This window comes from Panthera pardus, unplaced genomic scaffold (genome assembly GCF_024362965.1).
Source record: "Panthera pardus isolate Hobbes unplaced genomic scaffold, ASM2436296v1 HiC_scaffold_16, whole genome shotgun sequence".
Lineage (NCBI taxonomy): Eukaryota > Metazoa > Chordata > Mammalia > Carnivora > Felidae > Panthera > Panthera pardus.
The window spans coordinates 123703034-123726656 of NW_026526721.1; the positions used below are offsets into that span (position 1 = coordinate 123703034).

The 23623-nt window shown below is 38.2% G+C and overlaps 1 protein-coding gene across 8 annotated transcripts in view; it reads left to right on the forward strand.

The window, feature by feature from the left end:
• Positions 1-23623, forward strand: part of CEP70 (centrosomal protein 70) — a 79300-nt gene that overhangs the window by 39135 nt on the left and 16542 nt on the right. For all 8 annotated transcript variants that reach the window (XM_053903776.1, XM_053903777.1, XM_053903780.1 and 5 more), the window contains 5 exons: positions 4814-4870; positions 14858-14945; positions 15034-15122; positions 16147-16221; positions 22847-22952. In XM_053903776.1, the coding sequence (XP_053759751.1) occupies positions 4814-4870; positions 14858-14945; positions 15034-15122; positions 16147-16221; positions 22847-22952 (415 nt within the window). The remainder of the gene's footprint in view (positions 1-4813; positions 4871-14857; positions 14946-15033; positions 15123-16146; positions 16222-22846; positions 22953-23623) is intronic.

Genomic DNA, 23623 nt, shown 5'->3' on the forward strand with positions numbered 1-23623 from the left:
TTTGCGTGTGTGTCACCAGATTAATATACAGTTAGGTTTATTTAAATTTGTTTTCAATTTTTAGGGATTGCTTTTTTATATTTGATTTACTTTTGAATATGTAAGACATCAATATGATTCCAAAGTCAAAACTAATTATTCGTATTCAGAAAGTTGTGTTTTCATTTCTGTCCCCTTGACCCTATTCCTTACTTCCCCTATGGGTAATTTTAAATGTTTAGTGTTATTTTTAGCAAATACAAGCAGTATCATTATTATGTTCATTTTTCCCTACCTTTTTAAAGTTTATTTTTTAAAGTGAGAGAGTGCAAGCAGGGGAGGGGCAGAGAGAAAGAGGGATAGAGAATCCTAAGCAGGCTCCATGCTGTCAGTGTGGAGCCTGATGTGGGGCTCGATTTCATGAACTGTGAGATCATGACTGAGCCAAAATAGGGTTGAACGCTTAACCAGCTGAGCCACCCAGACACCCCCGTATTTCATCTTTTTGTATAAAAGGTAGCACCATGTTTTTTTTTTCATTTAATAGGATAAATGAATTAAATTTTAACTAGTCTTATATATTTACATAATAGAATTATATTTCTCTTTTACTATAAAAATAAATGAGTTCTCATATAAATTAAAAATGAGTTAAGACTAGATTATTTTGATAATTATTTAAGAGCTAATACATATATATAATTTTCATCCTTTTGAAGGAATAAAAAGGACAAAACTTTAAAAATTAAAATTAAGATACCATAAATATATAGAGATAGGTGTAAATAAATTTTATTTTATTACTTAAAAAAGTTTTTAATGTTTATTTAAAAAATTTTTTTTGAATGTTTCTTTCTTTTTTAGAGAGACAGAGACAGAATGCGAGTGGGTTAGGGGCAGAGAGAGAGGGAGACACAGAATCCAAAGCAGCCTCCAGGTTCTGAGCTGTCAGCCTCAGACCCGGGGCTTGAACTCATGAGCTGTGAGATCATGACCTGAGTCGAAGTCGGACGCTCAACTGACTGAGCCACCCAGGCACCCCTTTAATGTTTATTTTTGCGAGAGAGTGCAGAGGAGGGCAGAGAGAGAGAAAATCACAGAATATCCATAGCAGGCTTCAGGCTCTGAGCTGTCAGCAGAGAGCCCGATGTGGGGTTTGAACCCATGGACTGTGAGATCATGACCTGAGCCCAAGTCTGACACTTAAGTGACTGAGCCACCCAGATGCCCTACTTTTTTTTTTTTTTTCTTTAAGTTTATTTCTTTTGAGAGAGAGAGAGAGAGAGAGAGAGAGCGCACGCACATGAATGGGGAAGGGGCAGAGAAAGAGGGAGAGAGAGACTGCCAAGCAGACTATTTGCTGTCAGCATGGGGCCAGATGGAGGACCTGATGTCATGAACTATGAGATCACAACCTGAGCCAAAATCAAGAGTTGGATGCTTAACAACTGAGCAAACCAGGCACCCCAATATTTTATTTTATTTTATTTTATTTTATTTTATTTTATTTTATTTTATTTTATTTATTTTATTTTACTTATTTAATTTTAGAGAGCATGAATGGGAGAGAAAGCGAGAGAGAGAGAGAGAGAGAGAGAGAGAGAGAGAGAGAGAATATCTTAAGCAGGCTCATGGTGCCCAATGTGGGGCTCAGTCCTATGACCCTGGGATCACAACCTGAGCCAAAATCAAGAGTCAGATGCTCAACCGACTGAGCCACCAAGGCTCTCCTAGGTGTGAATAAATTTAAAAAAGAGAGAAGCAAAGAAAGAAAAACAGGGGTAAGAAAGAAAAATAGGGGTAAGGAAGAACTAAAAGAAGGAAAGGGAAATGATTATAGTGGGAGAAAGAGGCATATAAGAGAGGAATGAAGGAGGAAAGGGAATGAAGACAAGAACAGAAACCAGCCAATTTGAGTGAGTAAGAGGGCAAGAGAAAGAGAAGTATTGGGAGAATTTATTTGCCATCCGAAGTCAAGCTAATTCAGGTGTGAATTTGATGACCTGGAAATTCTCTATTGGATTTTTAATAAAGCTAATTTTCAGTTTGAGATACAGAGCTTAAAAAATTGTGAATTAACCCTATTAGTAATACATGAGTTGGAACCACTATGGCTATTTTTAAAAGTTACAAAGGCATTGGGCAAAACAGTATAGAACATACACAGATGAGTAAAAACATGTTTCCTGCCACTATGGACTTGATAATCTAGCTGGGTAGGTAGAAACATACATAGAAAATAGAAGGCAGATTGTGGTCTGTGCTGTAATGGTGGGGCAAATAGGATACCAAGTGGGCATGATAGAAGAAGAGATTAGTTTCCTTTGAGGAAGATGGGGATGACCAAAAAGGCTTCATGAAGGAGGTAACTTATAAACTTGATTATTAGGAGCTATAGAATTTTAATAGGTAGAGATGAAGGAAACGTATTTTAGTTAGAGAAGCATGGTGGCAGGAAAACTGAATATATTTGAAAATAGCAAGTAGTCCAAGAGGTCTGGAGTGTAGAGTGCACAAAATGATGATGGTAAGTGTCTTAAGAGACAATATGGAGAGGTATGCTGGAACTTTGTGAAGGACTCAAACTCCAGGCTGAAGAGTTTGGGTTCTGCTTACTATATAGCAGGAACCACCCCCCTCCCCCCCCCCTCAGGATTTCTGATCAAAGAAATTAAACCCAGAGACAAAAAGACAAGTTACTAATCAGTTGTAGTCGTCTAGGTTGGAGATTGCAAAGGCCTGCATTAGAGCCAAAAGAAAGGAAACTATGGCAAAGATGAACAGGAATTGTCCAGACTAACTGGCTGCAGATACTGAAAGAAGGAGAGGATTCAAAAATAGCCCAATTTCAAGCTAGGTTTGGGGAAGAGGGATGGAAGATGATGAATTCATGTATGGACATGTGCTTAGGTACCTTCCATCAGCCATGTAGAGATACTTGGCCTACAATTAGAAGGGCCGAACTCCAGAGACCTTCCAGATATCAGATAGAGGAAGAAAGAAGAGGGAAAAGAGGAGTTACCTTTGGGCGTCAGGGTAACTAAGGAAAAAAAAGTATTTCAGGAAAGAGAGGTGATAAGAAGTGTTATATGCTGCCTAATCATTTTATGTGTTTGCCTTCTCACTGTCTTGCTCAGAATTCTCAGTTTGACACACAGTAAGTCTTCCTGAAAAGTTTATTGAAGGTATCTGGTAACAATCAGAATGAGTGAACTTTCCTATGAAGAAAAAGAGGGATGGAGTGGTGGCATAAGGGAGAAGTAGGGGGTGAGGAGGTTTGTGAAGGATATAAAAGAAATTAAAGCGTTTTTGCCGGGTAATAGGAAAGCTGGTATGTGTTGAGACAGAGAAAGATTGAAGAGAAAGAATAACCCAGAAAGTTGTATAGTAAGAGCACAATTGGTTGAATAAGCTCTGAAAAAAAGAGATGAGTAATTTTCTTCAGATGGAAAAAAAGTATGAATTCTTGCTTTAAAAAGAATAATGTGGGCCTCCTGGGTGGCTCAGTTGGTTAAGCGACCGACTTCGGCTCAGGTCATCATCAGGTCTGTGAGTTCAAGCCCCGCGTCGGGCTCTGTGCTGACAGCTCAGAGCCTGGAGCCTGTTTCAGATTCTGTGTCTCCCTCTCTCTGACCCTCCCCCGTTCATGCTCTGTCTCTCTCTGTCTCAAAAATAAATAAACGTTAAAAAAAAAAAATTAAAAAAAAAAAAGAATAATGTGAAAACAGTGTTATTTTTTTAAGGGTTTTTAAAAATTACAAATGCAGCACGTTTATAAAAATTCAAACCGTATAAAAGTGTGTAAAGTAAAATATTATGTATCTGCTTACCCCTCCTAATTCCCACATTCCAGAGATAATCACTTGTAATACTTTAGTTTGTGTCCTTCCTAGGGTTTAACAACAGGAGTGCCATTGGCATTTTGCAGGGGATGGTTCATTGTGTAGTAGGGCTGTGAGTTCATTGATGAACTTTTAAGATCCTTCCCTCTCCTCAACTAGTTAGTGTGACAACTAGAACCATCCCCTAGGTTATGGTATTATCCCCCACTTAAGAACCCATAGAGTTGGGCACCTGGGTCGCTCAGTTGGTTAAGCAACTGACTCTTAATTTCAGCTCAGGTCATGAGATCAAGCCCTGAATCAGGTTCCACGCTGTGCCTACTTGGGATTCTCTCTCTCCCTCTCCCAGTGCCCTTCCCCCATATGTACTCTCAAAACAAACAAACAAACAAACAAACAAACAAACAAACAAAAAAAACAACCCACAGAGTTCTTATTCAAGATAAAGACAACGTCACTTAAAATTATTTCTTTTTAAAACAAGTAGAGTAATACTCTACATTTTGCTATGCAGCGTTACTTTTGTTCCTTATCAATTTTTATTAGGACATAGAAATTTACATCATTTCTTCTGTGCTTCATTGTTTTCTATAGAGCAGATGTGTCATTATTTAACTTTTCCTTATTGAAGAACAGTTAGATTATTTCTGGGTTCTTACTCTTGTAAATAATGGTGCATTGGATAGCTTTGTTCATTTTGAGTTCCAAGCTTAAGCAAATATTTCTGTGGGAGCAATTGCTAAAGGTAGAACTGCTGGGACAAGGAAAATATTCATTTAATATGTCGAGATATGAAGTTTGTGGTTATTTTAAAACCTATACTTTGAAATTAATATAAAATATATGGCTTAGTATAATGCTTCGGGTAAAAAAAATCAAATTTTTAAACTTGCTGGTACATTTATCATTGTAATCTGAAGTTATGTAGAGACAATAGTAGTAAATGCTCCAATACCAAATTTTGAAAATTAAGTCTATCTTCTGTTTTCTAGGTTGCTTTGCCTAATTGATTATTATGAATCTAAAATTAGAAAACTTCATAAACAAAGGTAAGACTAATCATGTATTACAGTTTTTTTATTAAAAATTTTTTTTAATGTTTATTTATTTTGGAGAGAGAGAGAGAGACAAAGCGCAAATGGGAGGGACAAAGAAAGAGGGACACACAGAATCTGAAGCAGGCTCCGGGCTCTGAGCTGTCAGCACAGAGCCCAACGTGGGGCTCAAACCAATGAACCATGGGAGCATGACCTGAGTCAGAGTTGGACTCTCAACCAACTGAACCACCCAGGTGCCCCGTATTACAGTGTTTAAAGTTATTACCTAGTCCTGAATCACACCAAAATTTTTTATAATCTCATGAAATTTTAAATATATTTTGGAAATCTTCCTAATATAACCATGATTTCCTTTTTTTATAAAGATCTTGAAGACTGCATTTGACTTTTTATGTTAAAATTTATTGCATTTATTTTAAGATATGTGTATTTAACAGTCACCAAAATATTGGTCACAGAAGAAACAGTATTTAGTTTGTTGAAGTATTATAATTTGTTCTATGTCATCTAGCCACTGGACAGTTACTGAGTGTATCCACAGGGTGCATAAGATTTGACTAGCTGCCTAACAAAGTCCAAACTAATTAGTATACAGACTTAAAGGAGATAAAGGTAAAATGTCATAGTGAAAAATCAAACATGTAGAGTAAAACACACCTATAACCTCTGATTTAAAAAATAAGGGTAAAGATAAAGATAATGGTCTTTGACTAACGTAAAATAACTGAGGGGTATCTAAGGCCCTTGTTTCATTGTTCATAGATGGAATAATTCTTTTAACAAATATTTGAGCACCTACCTTGTGTCATATTGTTTTAGGTACTTGATATACTTTAAAAAACATGCAGATAAATTGTCTACTCCGTTCTTATATTCTTGCCCCGAGAATAATGACTCCAGAAACACTTCAGGACCAATAGCAGAGCTGTGCTGGTTGTTGATTCCTTCTAGCACCTTGGGCAGTGTAAAAAAATAAAAGCGGGGGGACAGGATGGAGAGAAAAAAGAAGGAAGGAAAGACAAGAACAACTAATGATAGAGCAATTCCTAGTTTCATTCTTTTCAGAAAGTAGCATTATATCAAGTAACTTCAGAGACTTCCTTATTTCCAAGTGAGAGTGTGTCTTTTAGATGGTGTTAGATTCTACAGAGATGGGATGATTTGGATATGGTTCTTACCTTGTAAGATTTTACAATCTAGTAAGGGAGATAAAATGTAAACACATTAATAATTAAAAATAATAAGAGATTAAAAAACACTAATACATATAATAATAGAGTAATCACTAAAATAAAACAGACAGTAATATAGGAATTTAAAACAAGAACAATATAGTTTTGGATAGAGTGACTAGGGAAGTCTTTACAAAGCAGATGAGGGTTGTGTTTGAGCTTAAAGGAAAAGTAAAATTTGGGAAAGCAGAAAGGCAAAAAAGGTAGTCATTTTTAGACTGCTTGGATGCTATGGGCAAAATTGCATAGGTATAAGAGTGTAGGCTTTTTTTCTTGGTTTTGTTTTTTTTTTTTTTTTTTGTTTGTTTTTAATGTCACTGTGATTAAGCCAATTTGGCTGGAGTTCAAGGGATTTGTAGTAACCTATAGAGAGTAGTCTTTCACATACAGCCCCAAGTAACCTAAAAATGAATGAGAAGGCATCATTTGCCTTGGAAAGAAGGAAGATACTTTTCCTTTAATACAGAAAAACTGGGTTTTTCAGGGTTCTCAAGAGAAATAGAACCAATAGGATATATATTGATGTAAATAGAAAGATTTATTTTAAAGGAATTGGTTCATGTGACCCATCTTGGATCATGAACCCTATATGAAAGACTCACAGGTAATATCATCCTCAGTGGGGAAAACCTTAGAGCTTTCCCCCTAAGGTCAGGAACATGACAGGTATGTCCCCTCTCACCACTGTTATTTAACATAATGTTGGAAGTACTAGCCTCACCAATCAGACAAAAGAAAAGGCATCCAAATCGGCAAGGAGGACATCAAACTTTCACTCTTCACAGACCACATGATACACTATGTGGAAAACCCAAAGGCTCCGCAAAAAAACTGCTAGAACTGATCCATGAATTCAGCAAAGTTTCAGGATATAAAATCAATGTACAGAAAGTGGTTGCATTTCTATACACCAATAATGAAGCAGCAGAAAGAGAAATCAAGGAACTGATCCCATTTACAGTTGCGCCAAAACCATAAAATGCCTAGGAATAAACCTAACCAAAGAGGTGAAAAATCTATATACTGAATACTATAGAAAGCTTATGAAAGCTACTGAAGAAGACACAGAGAAATGAAACATTCTATTCTCCTGGATAGGAAGAACAAATATTAAAATGTTGAGACTGCCCAAAGCAATCTACACATTCAGTGCAGTCTCTATCAAAATAGCGCCAACATTCTTCACAGAGCTGGAATAAACAATCCTAAAATTTGTGTGGAACCACAAAAGACCCTGAATAGCCAAAGTAATGTTGATGAAGAAAACCAAAGCTGAAGACATCACAATTCCAGACTTCAAGCTGTATTACAAACCTGTAATCATCAAGACAGTATGGTACTGGTACAAAAGCAGACACATAGATCAATAGAACAGAATAAAGAACTCGAGAATGGACCCACAAACATATGGCCAACTAATTTTTGACAAAGCGGAAAAGAAAATCCAATAGAGGGGCACCTGGGTGACTCACTTGGTTAAGTGTCTGACTTTGGCTCAGGTCATGATCTCACAGTTAATGGTTTGAGCCCCATGTTGGGCTCTGTGCAGACAGCTCAGAGCCTGGAGCCTGCTTCAGATTCTGTGACTCCCTCTCTCTCTGACCCTTCCCTGCTCACACTCTGTCTCTCTCTCAAAAATAAATAAACATTAAAAAAAATACATGCAATAGAAAAAAGACTCTCTTTAGCAAATGTGTTGGGAAGGCTGGACAGCGACATAGAATGAACCTGGACCACTTACACCATACACAAAAATAAACTTAAAATGGATGAAAGACCTAACTGTAAGACAGGAAGCCATCAAAATTTTAGAGAAAACAGAGAAAACAGGCAGGCAACAACCACTTTGACCTCGGCCGCAACAACTTCTTACTTGACATGTCTCCAGAGGCAAGGGAAACAAAAGCAAAAGTGAAATATTGGCATCTCTTCAAGATAAAAACCTTCTGCACAGCAAAGGAAACCATCAGCAAAACTAAAAGGTAACCAATGGAATGGGAGAAGATATTTGCAAATGACATATTGGATAAAGGGTTAGTATCAAAAATCTATAGAAATCTACCAAACTCAACACCCAAAAACCAAATAATCCAGTGAAGAAATAGATACTTTTCCAAAGAAGACATCCAAATGGCTATGAGACACATGAAAAGATGCTCAATATCACTCATCATCAGGGAAATAAAAATCAAAACCACAATGAGATACCACCTCACACTTATCAGAATGGGTAAAATTAACAACTCAGGCAACGGCAGATGTTGACAAAGATGTGGAGAAAGAAGAACCTTTTTGCACTGCTGGTGGGAGTGCCATTCTGGAAAACAGTATGGAGGTTCCTCAAAAAATTAAAAAGAACTACCCTACAACCCAGCAACTGGACTACTAGGTATTTATCCAAAGGATACAAAACTGTCTATTCAAAGGGGCATGTGCACCCAATGTTTATAGCAGCATTATCGACAATAGCCAAAATATGGAAAGAGCCCAGATGTCCATCAACTGATGAATGGATAAAGATGTATTGTGTACACACACACACACACACACACACACACACACACACCTTCTCTCTCTCTCTCTCTCTCTCTGGAATATTACTCGGTGATGAAAAAGAATGAAATCTTGCCATTTGCAACAATGTGGATGGAACTAGAATGTATTATGCTAGGCAAAAATAAGTCACTCAGAGAAAGACAAATATCATATGATTTCACTTATATGTGGAATTTAAGAAACAGATGAACATAGGGGAAGGGATTCAAAAATAAGATAAAAATGGAGAGAGGGACAAACCATAAGAGACTCTAAAATACAGAGAACAAACTGAGGGTTGCTGGTAAGGTGTTGGGTGGGGAATGGGCTACATGGGTGATGGGTGTTAAGGAGGGCACTTGTTAGGATGAGCACTAGATACTATATGTAAGTGGTAAATCACTAAATTCTATTCCTGAAATTATTAATACAGTATACTAACTTGGAATTAAATTTAAAAATAATAAATAAAGGAATTGGTTCATGTGCTTTTGAGGCAGGCCTGCAGGCTGCAGATTCAGGAAAGAGTTCCTTCTTGTGGGTCTCAGTCTTTGTTCTTAAGGCATTTAATTGCATGAGGCCCTCCCACATTATCAATGGTTCTCCTTTACTTAAAGTCTGTTGATTTAAATGTTCATCACATCTAGAAATACCTCACAGCATTATCTAGACTGGTATTGGACTAAACATCTGGGCACCAAGGCCTAGCCAACTTGACACTAAAATGTACAGTTATAGTATGTAAGAGTAAAGGGAAGGAAGGTGAAGATTTTAATGGCTTGAGAGGTTGCAAACTTAAGCTTACACAATCAAGAAAATAATGAAATTGAGGGAAGCAGGTTAGGTGAGGACTGTGGCAAATTGGACAGCTATGTACCATCTTTCTAAAGGGGGCCATTACTACATACTCTAGCCATTTGATACCTTTTAAGAATGTGAGCTCAGTGTGGCTAGATTTGCCTAGGAGTGTTTTGAGAAAAATTACAAGGTTATATTTATAAATAAGATTTTATTAAAAAAATTTTTTAAGGTTTATTTTTGCGTTCCTGAGAGAGAGTGTGAGTGGGGAAGGGGCAGAGAGAGAGGGAGACACAGAATCCGAAACAGGCTCCAGGCTCTAGGCTCTGAACTGTCAATACAGAGCCTGGTACAGGGCTCGAATCCATGGACCATAAGATCATGACCTGAGCCAAAGTCGGATGCTTGACCGACTGAGCCACTCAGGCGCCCCATAAATAAGATTTTTTATATACACAATTAACTCAATGATTTTAAAATATATTATATGTCCACAGAGAACAAACTGATGGTTGCCAGAGGGAAGGGGAGTGGACGGGTGGCCAGAATGGGTAAAGGGGGAGTAGGAGATAAACGCTTCCAGTAGTGGAATGAATAAGTCATGTGAAAAATAGGGAAAGCATAGGAAATGTAGTCAGTGGTACTGTAAAAAGCTATGGTGACGGATGGTAGGTACACTTGTGAGGATAGAGAACATGAAAGTTGAATCACTATCATTGTGACACATTATGTATCAACCACTCATAAAAAATTAAAAAAATAAAAAAACATTGTCCAAATAAAACACTGTCCAAATAAAAACAAAATATTGTCCAAACGGAATATCACTTCCAACCCTTGAGCTGTATCTTTAGTAAATTCTTTTTTAAAATTTTTTTAAATTTTTATTATTTTTTAAGACAGAGACAGAGCATGAGTGGGGATGGGGCAGAGAGAGAGGGAGACACAGAATTGGAAGCAGGCTCCAGGCTCTGAGCTGTCAGCACAGAGCACGACGCGGGGCTCAGACTCACCAACTGTGAGATCATGACCTGAGCCAAAGTCGGACGCTTAAACGACTGAGCCACCCGGGCGCCCCTGTCTTTAGTAAATTATAATCTAGATTCAGGCATTTGCAAACTTTTCTGTAACGTGCCAGACAGTAAATAATATAGGCATTTTGGGCTGTATAGTGTTTCACAGCTATTCAACTCTGCTGTTGAAGCCCAAAGCCAGCTGCAAATTATATGCAAATGAATTGGCATAGCTATGTTATGTAAACCTTTAATTTGAAAATCCACAGCCTGCATGTACCCCACAGGCAGCCATTTGCTGACTGCTGACTGGATAGATGATAGAGTTTGGGATCTTTACTAAGAGTAGAGAAGATTTAGCATAGCTATCATTTGAAATCTGCCACGTGGCATATGGTGTAAGAAGTTGCCTCTGAAGTTGTGCAAACTGGGGTTGTCTGACTAAAAATGATAAAAGGATTGAGGCCATTGTGGGGAGGAGTGTTGAATTTGGTTGTCATGAATTTTCAGTAAAAATGCAGGGTTGAGGAATGAGAAGCTTGGGGGAAAGGAATTACTTTTTCACTTAGCAATCCTGTCATCACAGGCCTAGCTGAAGTGAGATAGTTTGGCCTATACAAACGTTGCTCAGGCCAGATATTTGGATTGAATGTCTCTCATTAAGGGAGAAGGAGAAAGGAAGAAAATAGGAACTACATTATAAACAATCTTCTTACAGATGAAAAAATTAGAAGTCATTTAAACTTGGCAGTGATGAGTCTCCAGAGAAGAGGGTTTTTCAGGGTTCATTGACATCATAAATTCCAATAGTCTCCTTTCTGGGTGCCTGGATGGCTGAGTTATTAAGCATCTGAGTTCAGCTCAGGTCATGATCTCACAGTTGTTGAGTTCAAGCCCTGCTTCAGGTGAACACCAGCCCCGGGTGAGCCCTGCTTCTCTCTCTCTCCCTCTCCCCCTGTCTGTCTCTTTCTCTCTACCCCCTCCCCCTCTTACTTCCATCTTCCGTCTCCCTATATGTCTCTCACTTATACCCTATCTCTCTCTCTCTCTCAAAAAAAAAAAGACTCTTTTCCTCTGCCTCTCTCCCCCACTCAGACTCTCTCTCTCTAAAATTAAAAAACAAACAACAGTTTTTCTTAGAGTGAGTACTCACTTGCTAGTGAGGTTGTAGCAACTTCAAGGTGGATTTGGTATCTATAAATAGGGTATTATTATCACCTGAAGGAGCAGGAGTATTGTAAAAGAAGGGTATACTTGACAAGTATATTATTACTGAAGAAAAGAAGATGAAAGAACAGAGGGGAGAAAAAGAGGGAAGAGAGACTACAATTTGGAGGCCTACATGGGCTAAACAGGAAGCACAGGAGAAAGAGGTGGGTACCTATAGAGCTAGGGGAGTAAGACCAAGGGGAGAAGACAGGTGGGGCAGGGCCTCTTGCAGAGGCAGAAGCCCCTGCTTAACACCTATGTATTAAGGGCGGTGTTGCTCAGAGTTTTTCTCATTATGAGAGACAGCAGTTGCTGTTGGGATACCACACTGGGGTACACCCAGAGCTGCAGCCAGAAGCGCCTGGCTCAAGAACTCTGACCACCCCAAGCCTTACCCGGTTGTTCTGAGGCCTGAAGGGGATGAATATCTCACCACATCTATACCCCTTCTGCACAGTACACCTATGACACGCTGTTTGGGGGCTCTAGTTCAGGGCACAGGTGTGCAAAGACTTCCAGAGGGACTTTGAAGGGGGTTTCTGAATACTGTGGACTGTTACTTTCTGTCTCCATACACGAGCAAACTTGAAGCGACGATCAAGGCAGCAGAAATGTAAATGTAAGAGTTAACCAGCTGGGGGGTGCATGGGTGGCTCAGTCGGTTAAGCATCCGACTTCGGCTCAGGTCATGATCTCACTGTCCGTGAGTTCAAGCCCCGCATCGGGCTCTGTGCTGACAGCTCGGAGCCTGGAGCCTGCTGCAGATTCTGTGTCTCCCTCTCTCTCTAACCCTCCCCTGTTCATGCTCTGTCTCTCTCTGTCTCAAAAATAAACATTAAAAAAAAAAAAAAAAGTTAACCAGTTGGAAGTCTTAGAAAACTGTAAATACACTATAATCTCTGAAAAAGAGGAAAAGTACATTTTAAAATGATAGGTGTTCAGCTATGTAACTTTACTTTTCTTTGCCCAGTGTTAGTAATTCAGTATAGATTACATGACCTAAATTGCTAGTTACTTGTTAGTATTTCCCTAACTTGGTGTTTACAATTAAAGAGCCAAGGAAGGTAGCATAGGAATAAAATATACTAGGCTCAGATTTTCTTTTGGGATGTCAGAGACATTCGAAAAACTACCCCAGGGAAAATGGTTCTATAGTGAATTAGTAGTTAGGAGAAGCCCCCTTGTTTAATTCCATCTTTCTCATTAGATAGAAATTTTATTTTATTTTTTTATTTAAAATGTTATTGAGATATACACCATTATCATACACCATAAAATTTACTCATTTAAATTGTAAAATTCAAAAGCTTTTCATATTTTCACAGTACAGCATCTTAGTATTCACAGTACATATCCTACTATATTCACATTTGTCAACCCTCATCACAATCTAAATTTTAGAGCATTTTATTAACTCCAGAAGAAACCTTCTGACCACTAGCAGTCACTCCCAATTTTTCCCAAAGCCCCCAGCCCTTGATAACTGCTAATCTACTTTTTGTCTCTATAGATTTTCATATTCTGAACATTACATGTAAATGGAACATACAATATGTGGTCTTTTATGACTGACTTCCTTCATTTAACAAGATGATTTAAAGATTTATCATGTTGTAGCATGTATCAGTTATTTCATTCCTTATTGCTGAATAATATTTCATTGCATGGATGCATTGTATTTTATTTATCCATCATCAGGTGATGGGCATTTGGGTTGTTTTCACTTTTTTTTTTAACGTTTATTTTTGAGACAGACACAGAGTATGAACGGGGGAGCATCAGAGAGAGAGGGAGACACAGAATCTGAAACAGGCTCCAGGCTCTGAGCTGTCAGCACAGAGCCCGATGCGGGGCTCGAACTCACGGACCGTGAGATCGTGACCTGAGCCGAAGTCGGATGCTTAACCAACTGAGCCACCCAGGCGTGCCTCCCCCCCACCTTTTTTTAAATTTACATCCAAATTAGTTAGCGTATAGTGCAACAATGATTTCAGGAGTAGATTCCTTAATGCCCTTTACCCATTTAGCACATCCTCCCTGCCACATGCTGTCCAGTAACCCTCTGTTTGTTCTCCACATTTATGAGTCTGTTATGCTTTGTCCCCCTCCCTGTTTTTATATTATTTTTGTTTCCCTTCCCTTATGTTCATCTGTTTTGTCTCTTAAAGTCCTCATGTGAGTGAAGTCATATGATTTTTGTCTTTCTCTGACTAATTTCACTTAGCATAATCCCCTCCAGTTCCATCCACGTAGTTGCAAATGGCAAGATTTCATTCTTTTTGATTGCCGAGTAATACTCCATTGTATATATATACCACATCTTCTTTATCCAGTCATCCATCGATGGACATTTGGGCTCTTTCCATACTTTGGCTGGTGTTGATAGTGCTGCTATAAACATGGGGGTGCATGTGTCCCTTCAAAACAGCACACCTGTATCCCTTGGATAAATGCCTAGTAGTGCAGTTGTTGGGTCGTAGGGTAGTTCTATTTTTAGTTTTTTGAGGAACCTCCACATTGTTTTCCAGAGTGACTGCACCAGCTTGCATTCCCAATTAGATAGAAATTTTTAAAAATGGTCTTGGATAATGGAAGCAAGGGACTTAGAGGTTCACTTCTTATTTCCTGGAAATGAGTGCTTTCATATTTTTTATTTTACTTTTAACACCAGTCCTGTGAGGTAGATGTCACAGATACTTCTCTGACAGAAGACAGATTCTGAGATTGGTGTACTCAAATAGCACTGGGTTAATGGTATCAAGACTTGAATTGCGACTGATAAATCTGTTGCCATGTCCACTCTGCATTTGCATTTTTTTTTGTATAGGTTTTTTGGTGACCTAAAAGTAGTAGAAGAAAAAACAGTATGCTTTGTTTTTTTATTCATTCAAAAAGTGTTTTTTCCACCACCTCTTATGCCCCATATTCTTCTAGGCAGTGAGATACAATGGTGAACTAAACAAAGTCTGGTCCACATGGATTTTACATTCTAATTAAGGTGATAGTGAACAGATATGTACTATAATACTGGGTAGTGTGTTCTAATATTCTCTCTGAGAACAAGTAGGAAATTTGGCTTAAATTTTAATTGATATTTAGGTTATCAAGCCTTTACTGATTTTTGTTAGCTATATTTTTTCTATTGAAGATAGATTTTTCATAAGAAGTACACACGATCTGTCTTTTCACAGGGTATATAAGGAAGATGAAAGTCTGTCAGAAGAAGAGAAAGACTACAGAAGTTTCGATGCCTCACTGACTTATAAAGGCCTTCTAATGGTATGGGGACTACATGAGTAATAAGTACTTTTTTATGAAGTAAAATAATCTGGAAAGTTAACTATTTTTTCTATGAAATGTGTTGAAGTCATTACAGAATCAACTCAAGGAATCAAAATCCAAGATTGATGTGCTTCTAAGTGAAAAGCTGAATCTCCAAAAAGATTTGGAAACCAGGTGAGAGAAACTTAAATCATTTTTACTTAACTTTTGGAAAGTAAATACATCCTGGAATTTGGGGTGTTAAATGTATCTTTGTAGCTCCTTTACTTTAAAACTAATCCTGGAAACCATGTTTTCACTCATTTTAGTTATATCTCATATGGCAGAAGGAACGAGAACACATAGGTAGGCAAAGGAAGTGAGAATATAGGAGCCCACACTGAAGAAGATAAAAGTGGTTAGGAACACAGAGTAGATTCAGATTGATATAAACGAGTTTCCCATTCCCAAATTACTTTGGAATGTCTTATGATCTCATTTCATCCCTGTGTTGTAAAAGAAGAGAACTAAAAAATGTAAATGGCGTACAAGACCTATCTGCGTGTTGACTGTGAATAATAAGAAATGAACATTGTCAGGATTTTTTTCATTTAACAAGAGTTTGTTGAATACTTCTTGTAAGTTAGACACTGTCCTAAGCTCTGGTGTCATGACCAAAATAAATAACTTGTTCTCATAAAGATTATACTTAAATGGAGAGGGAACTGATACCTACAGTTGAAACCATTTAGGTAAAGTTTAAAAAACCTACCACATAATAATATATAAATTTGTGCAGTAAAAATTTTAAACCATGCATGGAAATAATGAACAGTGGATTTGGGGTAGTGGTTACCTCACAAAGGCCACACATGGAACCTTAAATATATGTATAATGTTTTAGTTAAAAGAGGATTTAAATCAAATCTGTTAATATTTAACTTTGGTAAAGCCAAATAGTGGGTATGCCATTATTTGTTTTACTATTCTCTCTTTTTGTCTGTACATTTGAAATATTTCACTATAAGAACAAATAATTAACAGCAATAAAAAAAGGGGTAAAAAGTTTTGAACAGAGAATACACAGAAGAAATTCGGTGCAATATTTTAAGAATTTTAATAAGCATATTTGTGACAAGTAACATGGTGTATCTTATTAAATACCTTTGTAGTTTTACTTATTAAATTAAATGCATTCAATGTGACTTACTTTCTACAGGCCCACACAGCATGAATTAAGACTTTATAAACAACAGGTGAAGAAACTGGAGAAAGCCCTTAAGAAAAACATCAGGTAATTATATTTTACTAAAGTTACAGATTCATTATGGTTTTGTATTTTATTATTTTTGTTACCTATAAGTTTACATCATGGTTACCTCATGGTGGCCTAAGCTTGAAATTACCAGACTGATGGGGGAAAATGGCAGAGAAGGATATTTTTGAGTGGTGGCTGGCTGACTGAGTTGTCAGAGCATGTTTCTTGTTCCCAGGGTTGTGAGTTGAAGCCCCATGTTGGGCATGGAACCTACTTTAAAAAAAAAAAAGTTATTTTCTTACTAAGGTGTGTTTTCTCAAAAGGATATTTCTGGTTCCACAGTTTAAAAACAGTTGCTACTGTGTTGTATTTGACTGTATACTTATGCTAAATAAGAACAAAAAAAGGCATTTGCCTGATATAACAAGGGCAAAGATTTTAACCAGAAAATTGTCTTTGAAAGTCATAGAGGAATTGCAAGGGAATCACTGAAATTAGAGATGACAGCCTCCGATTTTTGTTGGTGCCAGTCATGGCCTGAATAATACATAGACTCATCATACTTTAAAAGTAGTAGGAAGAATGCAGTGAGCCATTCACATCCATCACTTAATGGTACTTTTCTTGACTTTGAAAAGCAGTTTGAAAAAGTTGGCCCTCAAATAGTAGTAGTGTTTTCTGAAGATTATCTAGGTGTATTCTTTCATTCAAAGGAATGGAACTTGAGGAGGTAGTGTGGGAAGCATTGGGGGGAAATATTTTGAAAACTATGTGAGTTAATATATGCATTAGATCTATTAAATCAATTGTATTAACATAAGTTGATTCCGTTTTCATGACAGCTGTGTTTCTTCCTTCCTATGGCAACACATGCCACAGAGAAAGGCAAATATTTTGGACATCTAGGAATTGACATACTAGTTACATTAAGATAGTACAGAAGAGGGGCGCCTGGGTGGCTCAGTCGGTTAAGCGTCCGACTTCAGCTCAGGTCACGATCTCGCGGTCCGTGAGTTCGAGCCCCGCGTCAGGCTCTGGGCTGATGGCTCAGAGCCTGGAGCCTGCTTCTGATTCTGTGTCTCCCTCTGTCTCTGCCCCTCCCCCGTTCATGCTGTGTCTCTCTCTGTCTCAAAAATAAATAAACGTTAAAAAAAAAAAAAAACTCAATAAAAAAAAAAAAAGATAGTACAGAAGGAAAACAAAAAAAGAAAAGCGAAGTGGAAGGTTTGGAAAGGCTTCAGCCAATAGTTCAATTAATGTTTTTCCCTTCCTACTATTGCTTAATATTTTGGGTACCTTTAGTACTTCCTACTATGTACTTGGTATTCTGGTTACTGGAATTGCAGTGGTAAGTCAAATAGAAAGGGTCTTTGCCCTCATGGAGATTACCTGGAAGGAGAAGGATGATGAAAAAAAATAAAACCAATTTGATACAGTGTAAGTACTGAATGTGAAATAGTATGAGTTGCTGTTGTGTGTGTTTGGACAAGAGGTGGTAGTAACAAGGTCACAGGGAGCAGTAGTGGCAGAAATGAGAAGTGTTTGGAATATTGGAGGTAGAACAAGACTTGGTGATGGATTGGATATAGGCAGCTGAGGGGGAAAAAAAATCAAGACTCCTCAGTTACAGGCTTGAATAGTTTTGGGCCAACAACTAGTTGTTAGTGTCTCAGTGAGATAGGGAAACTGGTTGAGAAGCAACTTGGAAAAGGAGGATGTAGGGAGGTAAAAAGAGGAGAAGGTGTCAATAGATGTTATAGTGAATATATCAAAGTCTTCATAAGGAAATGAAGGCCTGAAGAAACAGTTTAAGCTGAGCGTTTTTTTTTTTAAACTAATGTTTGATAAAGTGGAAAATTGTGGAAAACATAATAGGACAAAAGAGCATGAACCAAGTACACTGGGGAAAACTTGGATTCTTTCTTGGAATCCCTCTGTCTTCAGAGATGAAGATGGTCCTTTCCTCTAGGTATAGGGAGGGCACCTAGTACATAAGGCTCTTATGATCTGCTTCAGGAGAGAAGTAGGAGGTCAGAGAGTCCTTCCGGCACCTGCCGTGTCTCAAATTCTTTTGGCTTAAAACATGTCCTCTGTCAAAGTGGCATATTTTGGAGTGTATCCTGATCCCCTTCGAAGGAATTTTACTCACTTAAAGGCAAGTATATTAGTGAAGATATAAACACACTGTCATGTACTTACGTATACATAGAGATAGGTAGTCAGTTCTCACTATTCAGATTCCATATTTGTGAATTTGCCTAACCTGCTAAAATTTATCTTTAATCCCCACATGAATAGTTGTGGCACTTTCATGATCATGTATGGACATGCCCAACACACATTTGCAGCTGTTGAACAGGTGATGGTTTTTCCTCTTGTTTCAGCTCTCATAGCTGTACAGAAGCATTCTTTGTGTTGTTCTAGTACCACTTTTTTTTTTTTTTTTTTGGACTTTTGTGCTTTTTGTTGGTGATTTCCCCAAGATGGGCCACCAAGCATAGTGTTGAAGTGCTGTCTAGTGTCCCTTCTGAGTGGGAAGAAGGCTGTCATGTGGCTTACAGAGAAAATAAACGTGCCAAGTAAATTTCACTTAGGTGTGAGTTATACCACTGTTAGCCATGAGTTCAGTGTTAATGAATCAACAATAGTAAATAAGGTATCTTTAAACGTTAACACACATAAAATAAGCTTATATATTAATCAGTTGAGGAAAATGTTTCCAGATGCATGAAGGAATCTGACTCTGTATTAACTCTAGGAGCAATGGTTCAATCTTTGTGGTGTTTGTGGTGACATTATAGAATATAACTATCATGAATAATGAGAATTGAGTGTATATATTTTTGTTGTTCATTTGAGCTCTCATCTTTAAACTCACCTTTTGCTATTTAAAAAAAAATTTTTTAATGTTTATTTATTTTGAGAGAGAGAGCATGAGCATGCAAGTGGGGCAGAGAGAGAGAATCTCAAGCAGACTCCATGCTGTCAGAGCCCAACATGGGGCTCAGTCTCATGAACTGTGAGGTCATGACCTGAGCCGAAATCAAGAGTCAGACGCTTGACTGAACCACCCAGGAGTCTCTGACTTTTCACTATTAGCCTTTAAAATTATGATTTAGAACCAATCCCTGCTATATTCTGTTGGATTTTGTAGAAATTATTTATGCTTTAGAAATTTAAATTTGTAATTTAAAAGTTAATATATTTTTTTTTAATTTGGAACTTCTGTAGAATCTAGATGTGAAAACAGGGAATTAGGAATGTTAGATAACTTGCCTATCACATGGGTGGTATATGGAAGAACTTGAAAAGAAATTAGATTTGTACCCAATCATTCTGACTCTTAGCCATCATCCTAATTGGAACCAACAAAACACCTGATGAAAATGTTTTTTTAAGGTAAAGCTTTTCCAGTTTTCATTTTCTGCAGTGGCAGAGGTAGAATATTTTTTCAAAGAACTACAAATGTTGGGCAAATAATTAAAAATAAAATATCCTGTCAGCCTGGTGAATTCTCTCCACATATGTAGAAAAAGGAACAATTTTATTACTGAATAAACATCTAACTAGACTGTGATGTACATTATAGGCAGTCTGCCAAAAAAATTACAAAGACAGAAATCTCACTCTATTATATAGCCATGCATATACAGTCCATTACATACATGTGAATTGTCTTTATCCTAAGGAAAAATAAAGCTTTCCATGTTTTTAATAAGCAGAAAGTTAACAACCTAGAGCCAGGAGCTTAGGCAGACACAGGGAGACAAGGCACCTTCCTCCCTGATGTCTAAGATTTGGTTCTAAGGCTCCCAAGAATGAAAGACATTCCTAGGATGTAAACTTGGCAAGAGGCTTATTTAAATGTTAAGAAGATTTACGTACTTCTTAAAGAGAGAAGGGATTTACAACTACAAGTTTTCCAAAGAAAATGCTAAAAGAAAAGAAGGGGAAAGTCTCTCTCCCCTTTTAGAACCTGAGAGAATTCAATTTTTTTTTTCTTTAGATTTGTAGTTGCCTTTCAGCTAATCAATCTTTAATAGCAAATGAATCTATTTAACATGGGAACACATGGACTTTTCTTATTTGAGTTAATATTACAAAGAGGTTGATTATAAAATTCGGTTGTTAGGAAGTGATCAAATAGGTCTGCCAGTACAAGATAAGTAAAGGTATTACACTAATTCCATTTAATTTCAGTGGTATTTATATTTTGCTAGGAGAAAACAAAATCAGAATCCTGTCACCCTGGTATTGAGCTGATGGATGTCAAGGTCATCAGAGGACAGTGAACCAAACTGAAATGCACAACCAAGTCTTTATTCACTTACTGCAGTAGTATAAGCAGCCAAAAAATGTTCTATTTTTAGTGTTCCGTTCTTCTCGTTGGAAAGGTACCAGGCAAGGGTCAGTGAATGACATGCTGTGCAGATGGGAGGAAACATATCACTGCCTAGGAGCCCTGCACAAAAGACTCCTGCTGTTTCATGGGCCTGGGGAAGGCCTTGGAGTGGAAAATACTGAGTCAGAGTGGAGAAAAGTATATTAGTCAGGACTCCTCCCCACAAGGAGAAGTGAAAAGTACCTCAGGCAGGGCCACCCCACTAAAGAGCTTCTGGATGGAGGCACTAATGCAGAAATGCTGGTGAGCACGGCTGGCCAAGGGGTCACAAGGGAAGGGTGGAGTCCCGGGGTCTGAGTTCTTGACAGCAACTCCCTCCAGAGATTGCAGTGCCCAGACTGTGCACCAAGTCTGATGTGGGAGGGCAACTTCCTCTCACAGAGCTTTCCAGGCAAAGCCTTTGTAATTGTCAGTGGTTTGGGCCTGAAAGGTAATACATAGGATTTTGGCCTGGAGCTAGACTTCACCCCTAGACAAACAGCTACCTTCAGAGTTGTAGCGTTGGAGTTGATAGATTGAAGGAAACCTACCCTCTTTTCATCTTAATCATATAAAAAAATCCTAGGAATGTAGAGAAAAGGACTTAGGGAACATACAGCTCTGAGAGGTTTGTATTGGTCTCTACATGTATTTTGTATCTTTGTGACTAAGTAAGCAGGAGTTATAAAAACAAAATTGGCATTCCACTTTTCAACTGGTCCCTCATCTCCAGAATGGGAGCCATCATGAGATCATAGAAAGGCTTCAGATATGGTTAAAAGCTATAAAGTATCTGTACATAGAAGCCTATTGTACGGAGATGGCTCTAGAAAGCAGGAGACAGCACAGCATATTTTAAGCTGGAGGGGCAGTTTTCTGGGTTTCCCAAACTCCACAAAGAAACACAGCTCTTGCTTCTAGCAACATGGAATGAGTGTCCACTAAGTATGTAAAGAATCTTTTAGCTGCTCTTAGGGGTTTTGTGGCCCTTAGGCCCTGCTCAGTGCTTTGGAGACAATAAAACAATCCTAGCATATTTCTGAGTACAGCCTACTCTCCTACAGCATAGGTTTCTAAAACATCAATGAACTCATATGCAATTGGGAAATAAGAGAATGATTAGTAGTGTAACACGGGCATCACATTATTTACGTGAGTTTTCTTAGTTACAAGGAGCTAGAATAGCTGTAGTATTATAGCTTTCAGGAAGGGGAAAGCGTTGCTAGTACATAGGCAACTGCCCTGTCAGCCCTGTTTTAAGAAAATTTGTTTTTTTAAATTTTTTTTAACTTTATTTATTTTTTGAGAGACAGAGACATAGCATGAGCTGGAGAGAGGCAGAGAAACAGGAAGTCACAGATTCCAAAGCAGGCTCCAGGCTCTAGGCTCTGAGCTTTCAGCACAGAGCATGATGTGGGGCTTGAATGCACAGACCGTGAGATCATGACCTGAGCCAAAGTTGGTCACTCAACCAACTGAGCCACCCAGGCGCCCCCCCATTTTTTTTTAATGTTTATTTTTATTTTTATTTTTTTAAATGTTTATTTATTTTTGAGACAGAGAGAGACAGAGCATGAACAGGGGAGGGGCAGAGAGAGAGGGAGACACAGAATCTGAAACAGGCTCCAGGCTCTGAGCGGTCAGCACAGAGCCCGACGCGGGGCTTGAACTCACGGACCGTGAGATCATGACCTGAGCCGAAGTCGGATGCTTAACCGACCAAGCCACCCAGGCGCCCCTTAATGTTTATTTTTGAAGAAGGGAGAGACAGTGTGTGAGTGGGGAAGGAGCAGAGAGAGAGGGAGACACAGAATCGCAAGCAGGCTCCAGGCTCTGAGCTGTCAGCACAGAGCCCATCACACGGCTCGAACTCACCACAAGATCGTGACCTGAGCCGAAGTCGGATGCTCAACTCACTGAGCCACCCAGGCACCCCTTAAGAAAATTTAAAATGAGAGACTGCACCCAGGGCTCCCTCCTTGACCCCCAGCATCAGACAGACTCTAGGATGGAGGCAAGTTGCACTTTCCCCCTTGCCCTCCTTGCCTGTTTTAACCTCCGCTTCTTCGGCCTGGTCTCCATTTCCATCTTCGTAGTCTAGGCTCATAAAATTAAATTAAAAAAATTTATACATGCATATACACGCATTCACACACACATGTGTATGTAAAATGATATAAAGCTGTTGGAGGGGAGCTGAATCATTGGCTCAGTTTGTTTTCTTAATCCGGTGTCTAGGAAAGCATTTTGTGTTATCTTGATTTATTTTCTCCCCTTTAGATTAAAGGATCTTCTCAGTCAAAAAAAGGTGGAGGACCCAGAGAAACAAGATGAACCCAGCAAAGACAACCAGCAGCAGGCCCTAATTGACCAGAGATACTTTCAGGTACTGAACAGCTGGCAAAGAGACTGGTGTTGGTAGAGAACCTTGGTTTCTTTTTTCTTTTATTCTTTAATTTTTTTTTAGTTTTTATTTACATTCCAGTTAGTTAACATACAGTATAATATTAGTTTCAATTATGTAATAGAGTGATTCAACACGTCCATACAACACTCAGTGCTCATCACAAGGGCACTCCTTAATCCCCATCACTAATTTCACCCATCCTCCCACCCACCTTCCTTCTGTTATCCATCAGTTTGTTCTCTATAGTTTTTTTCCTTAGCTCATTTGTTTTTTTTCTTTAATCAAAAAAAAAAATTTTTTTTTTTTAATTTTTAAGTAATCTCTTTACCCAACATGGGGTTTGAACTTTCAAGCCCAAGATCAAAAGTCACATGCTCCATCCACCACCTGAGCCAGCCAGGCGCCCTTATTTTGTTTCTTAAGTTCGACATATGACTGGAACCATATGGGATTTGTCTCTCTCTCAGAGACAAAATATTAGCATAATACTTTCTAGCTCCATCTATGTGGTTGCAAATGGTAAGATTTCATCATTTTTTTATGGCTGTTCAATATTCCATTGTGCATATACACATCTTCTTTATCCATTGATCAATGGACACTTGGCCTGTTTCTATAATTTGGCTATTATAGATAATGCTATAAACATC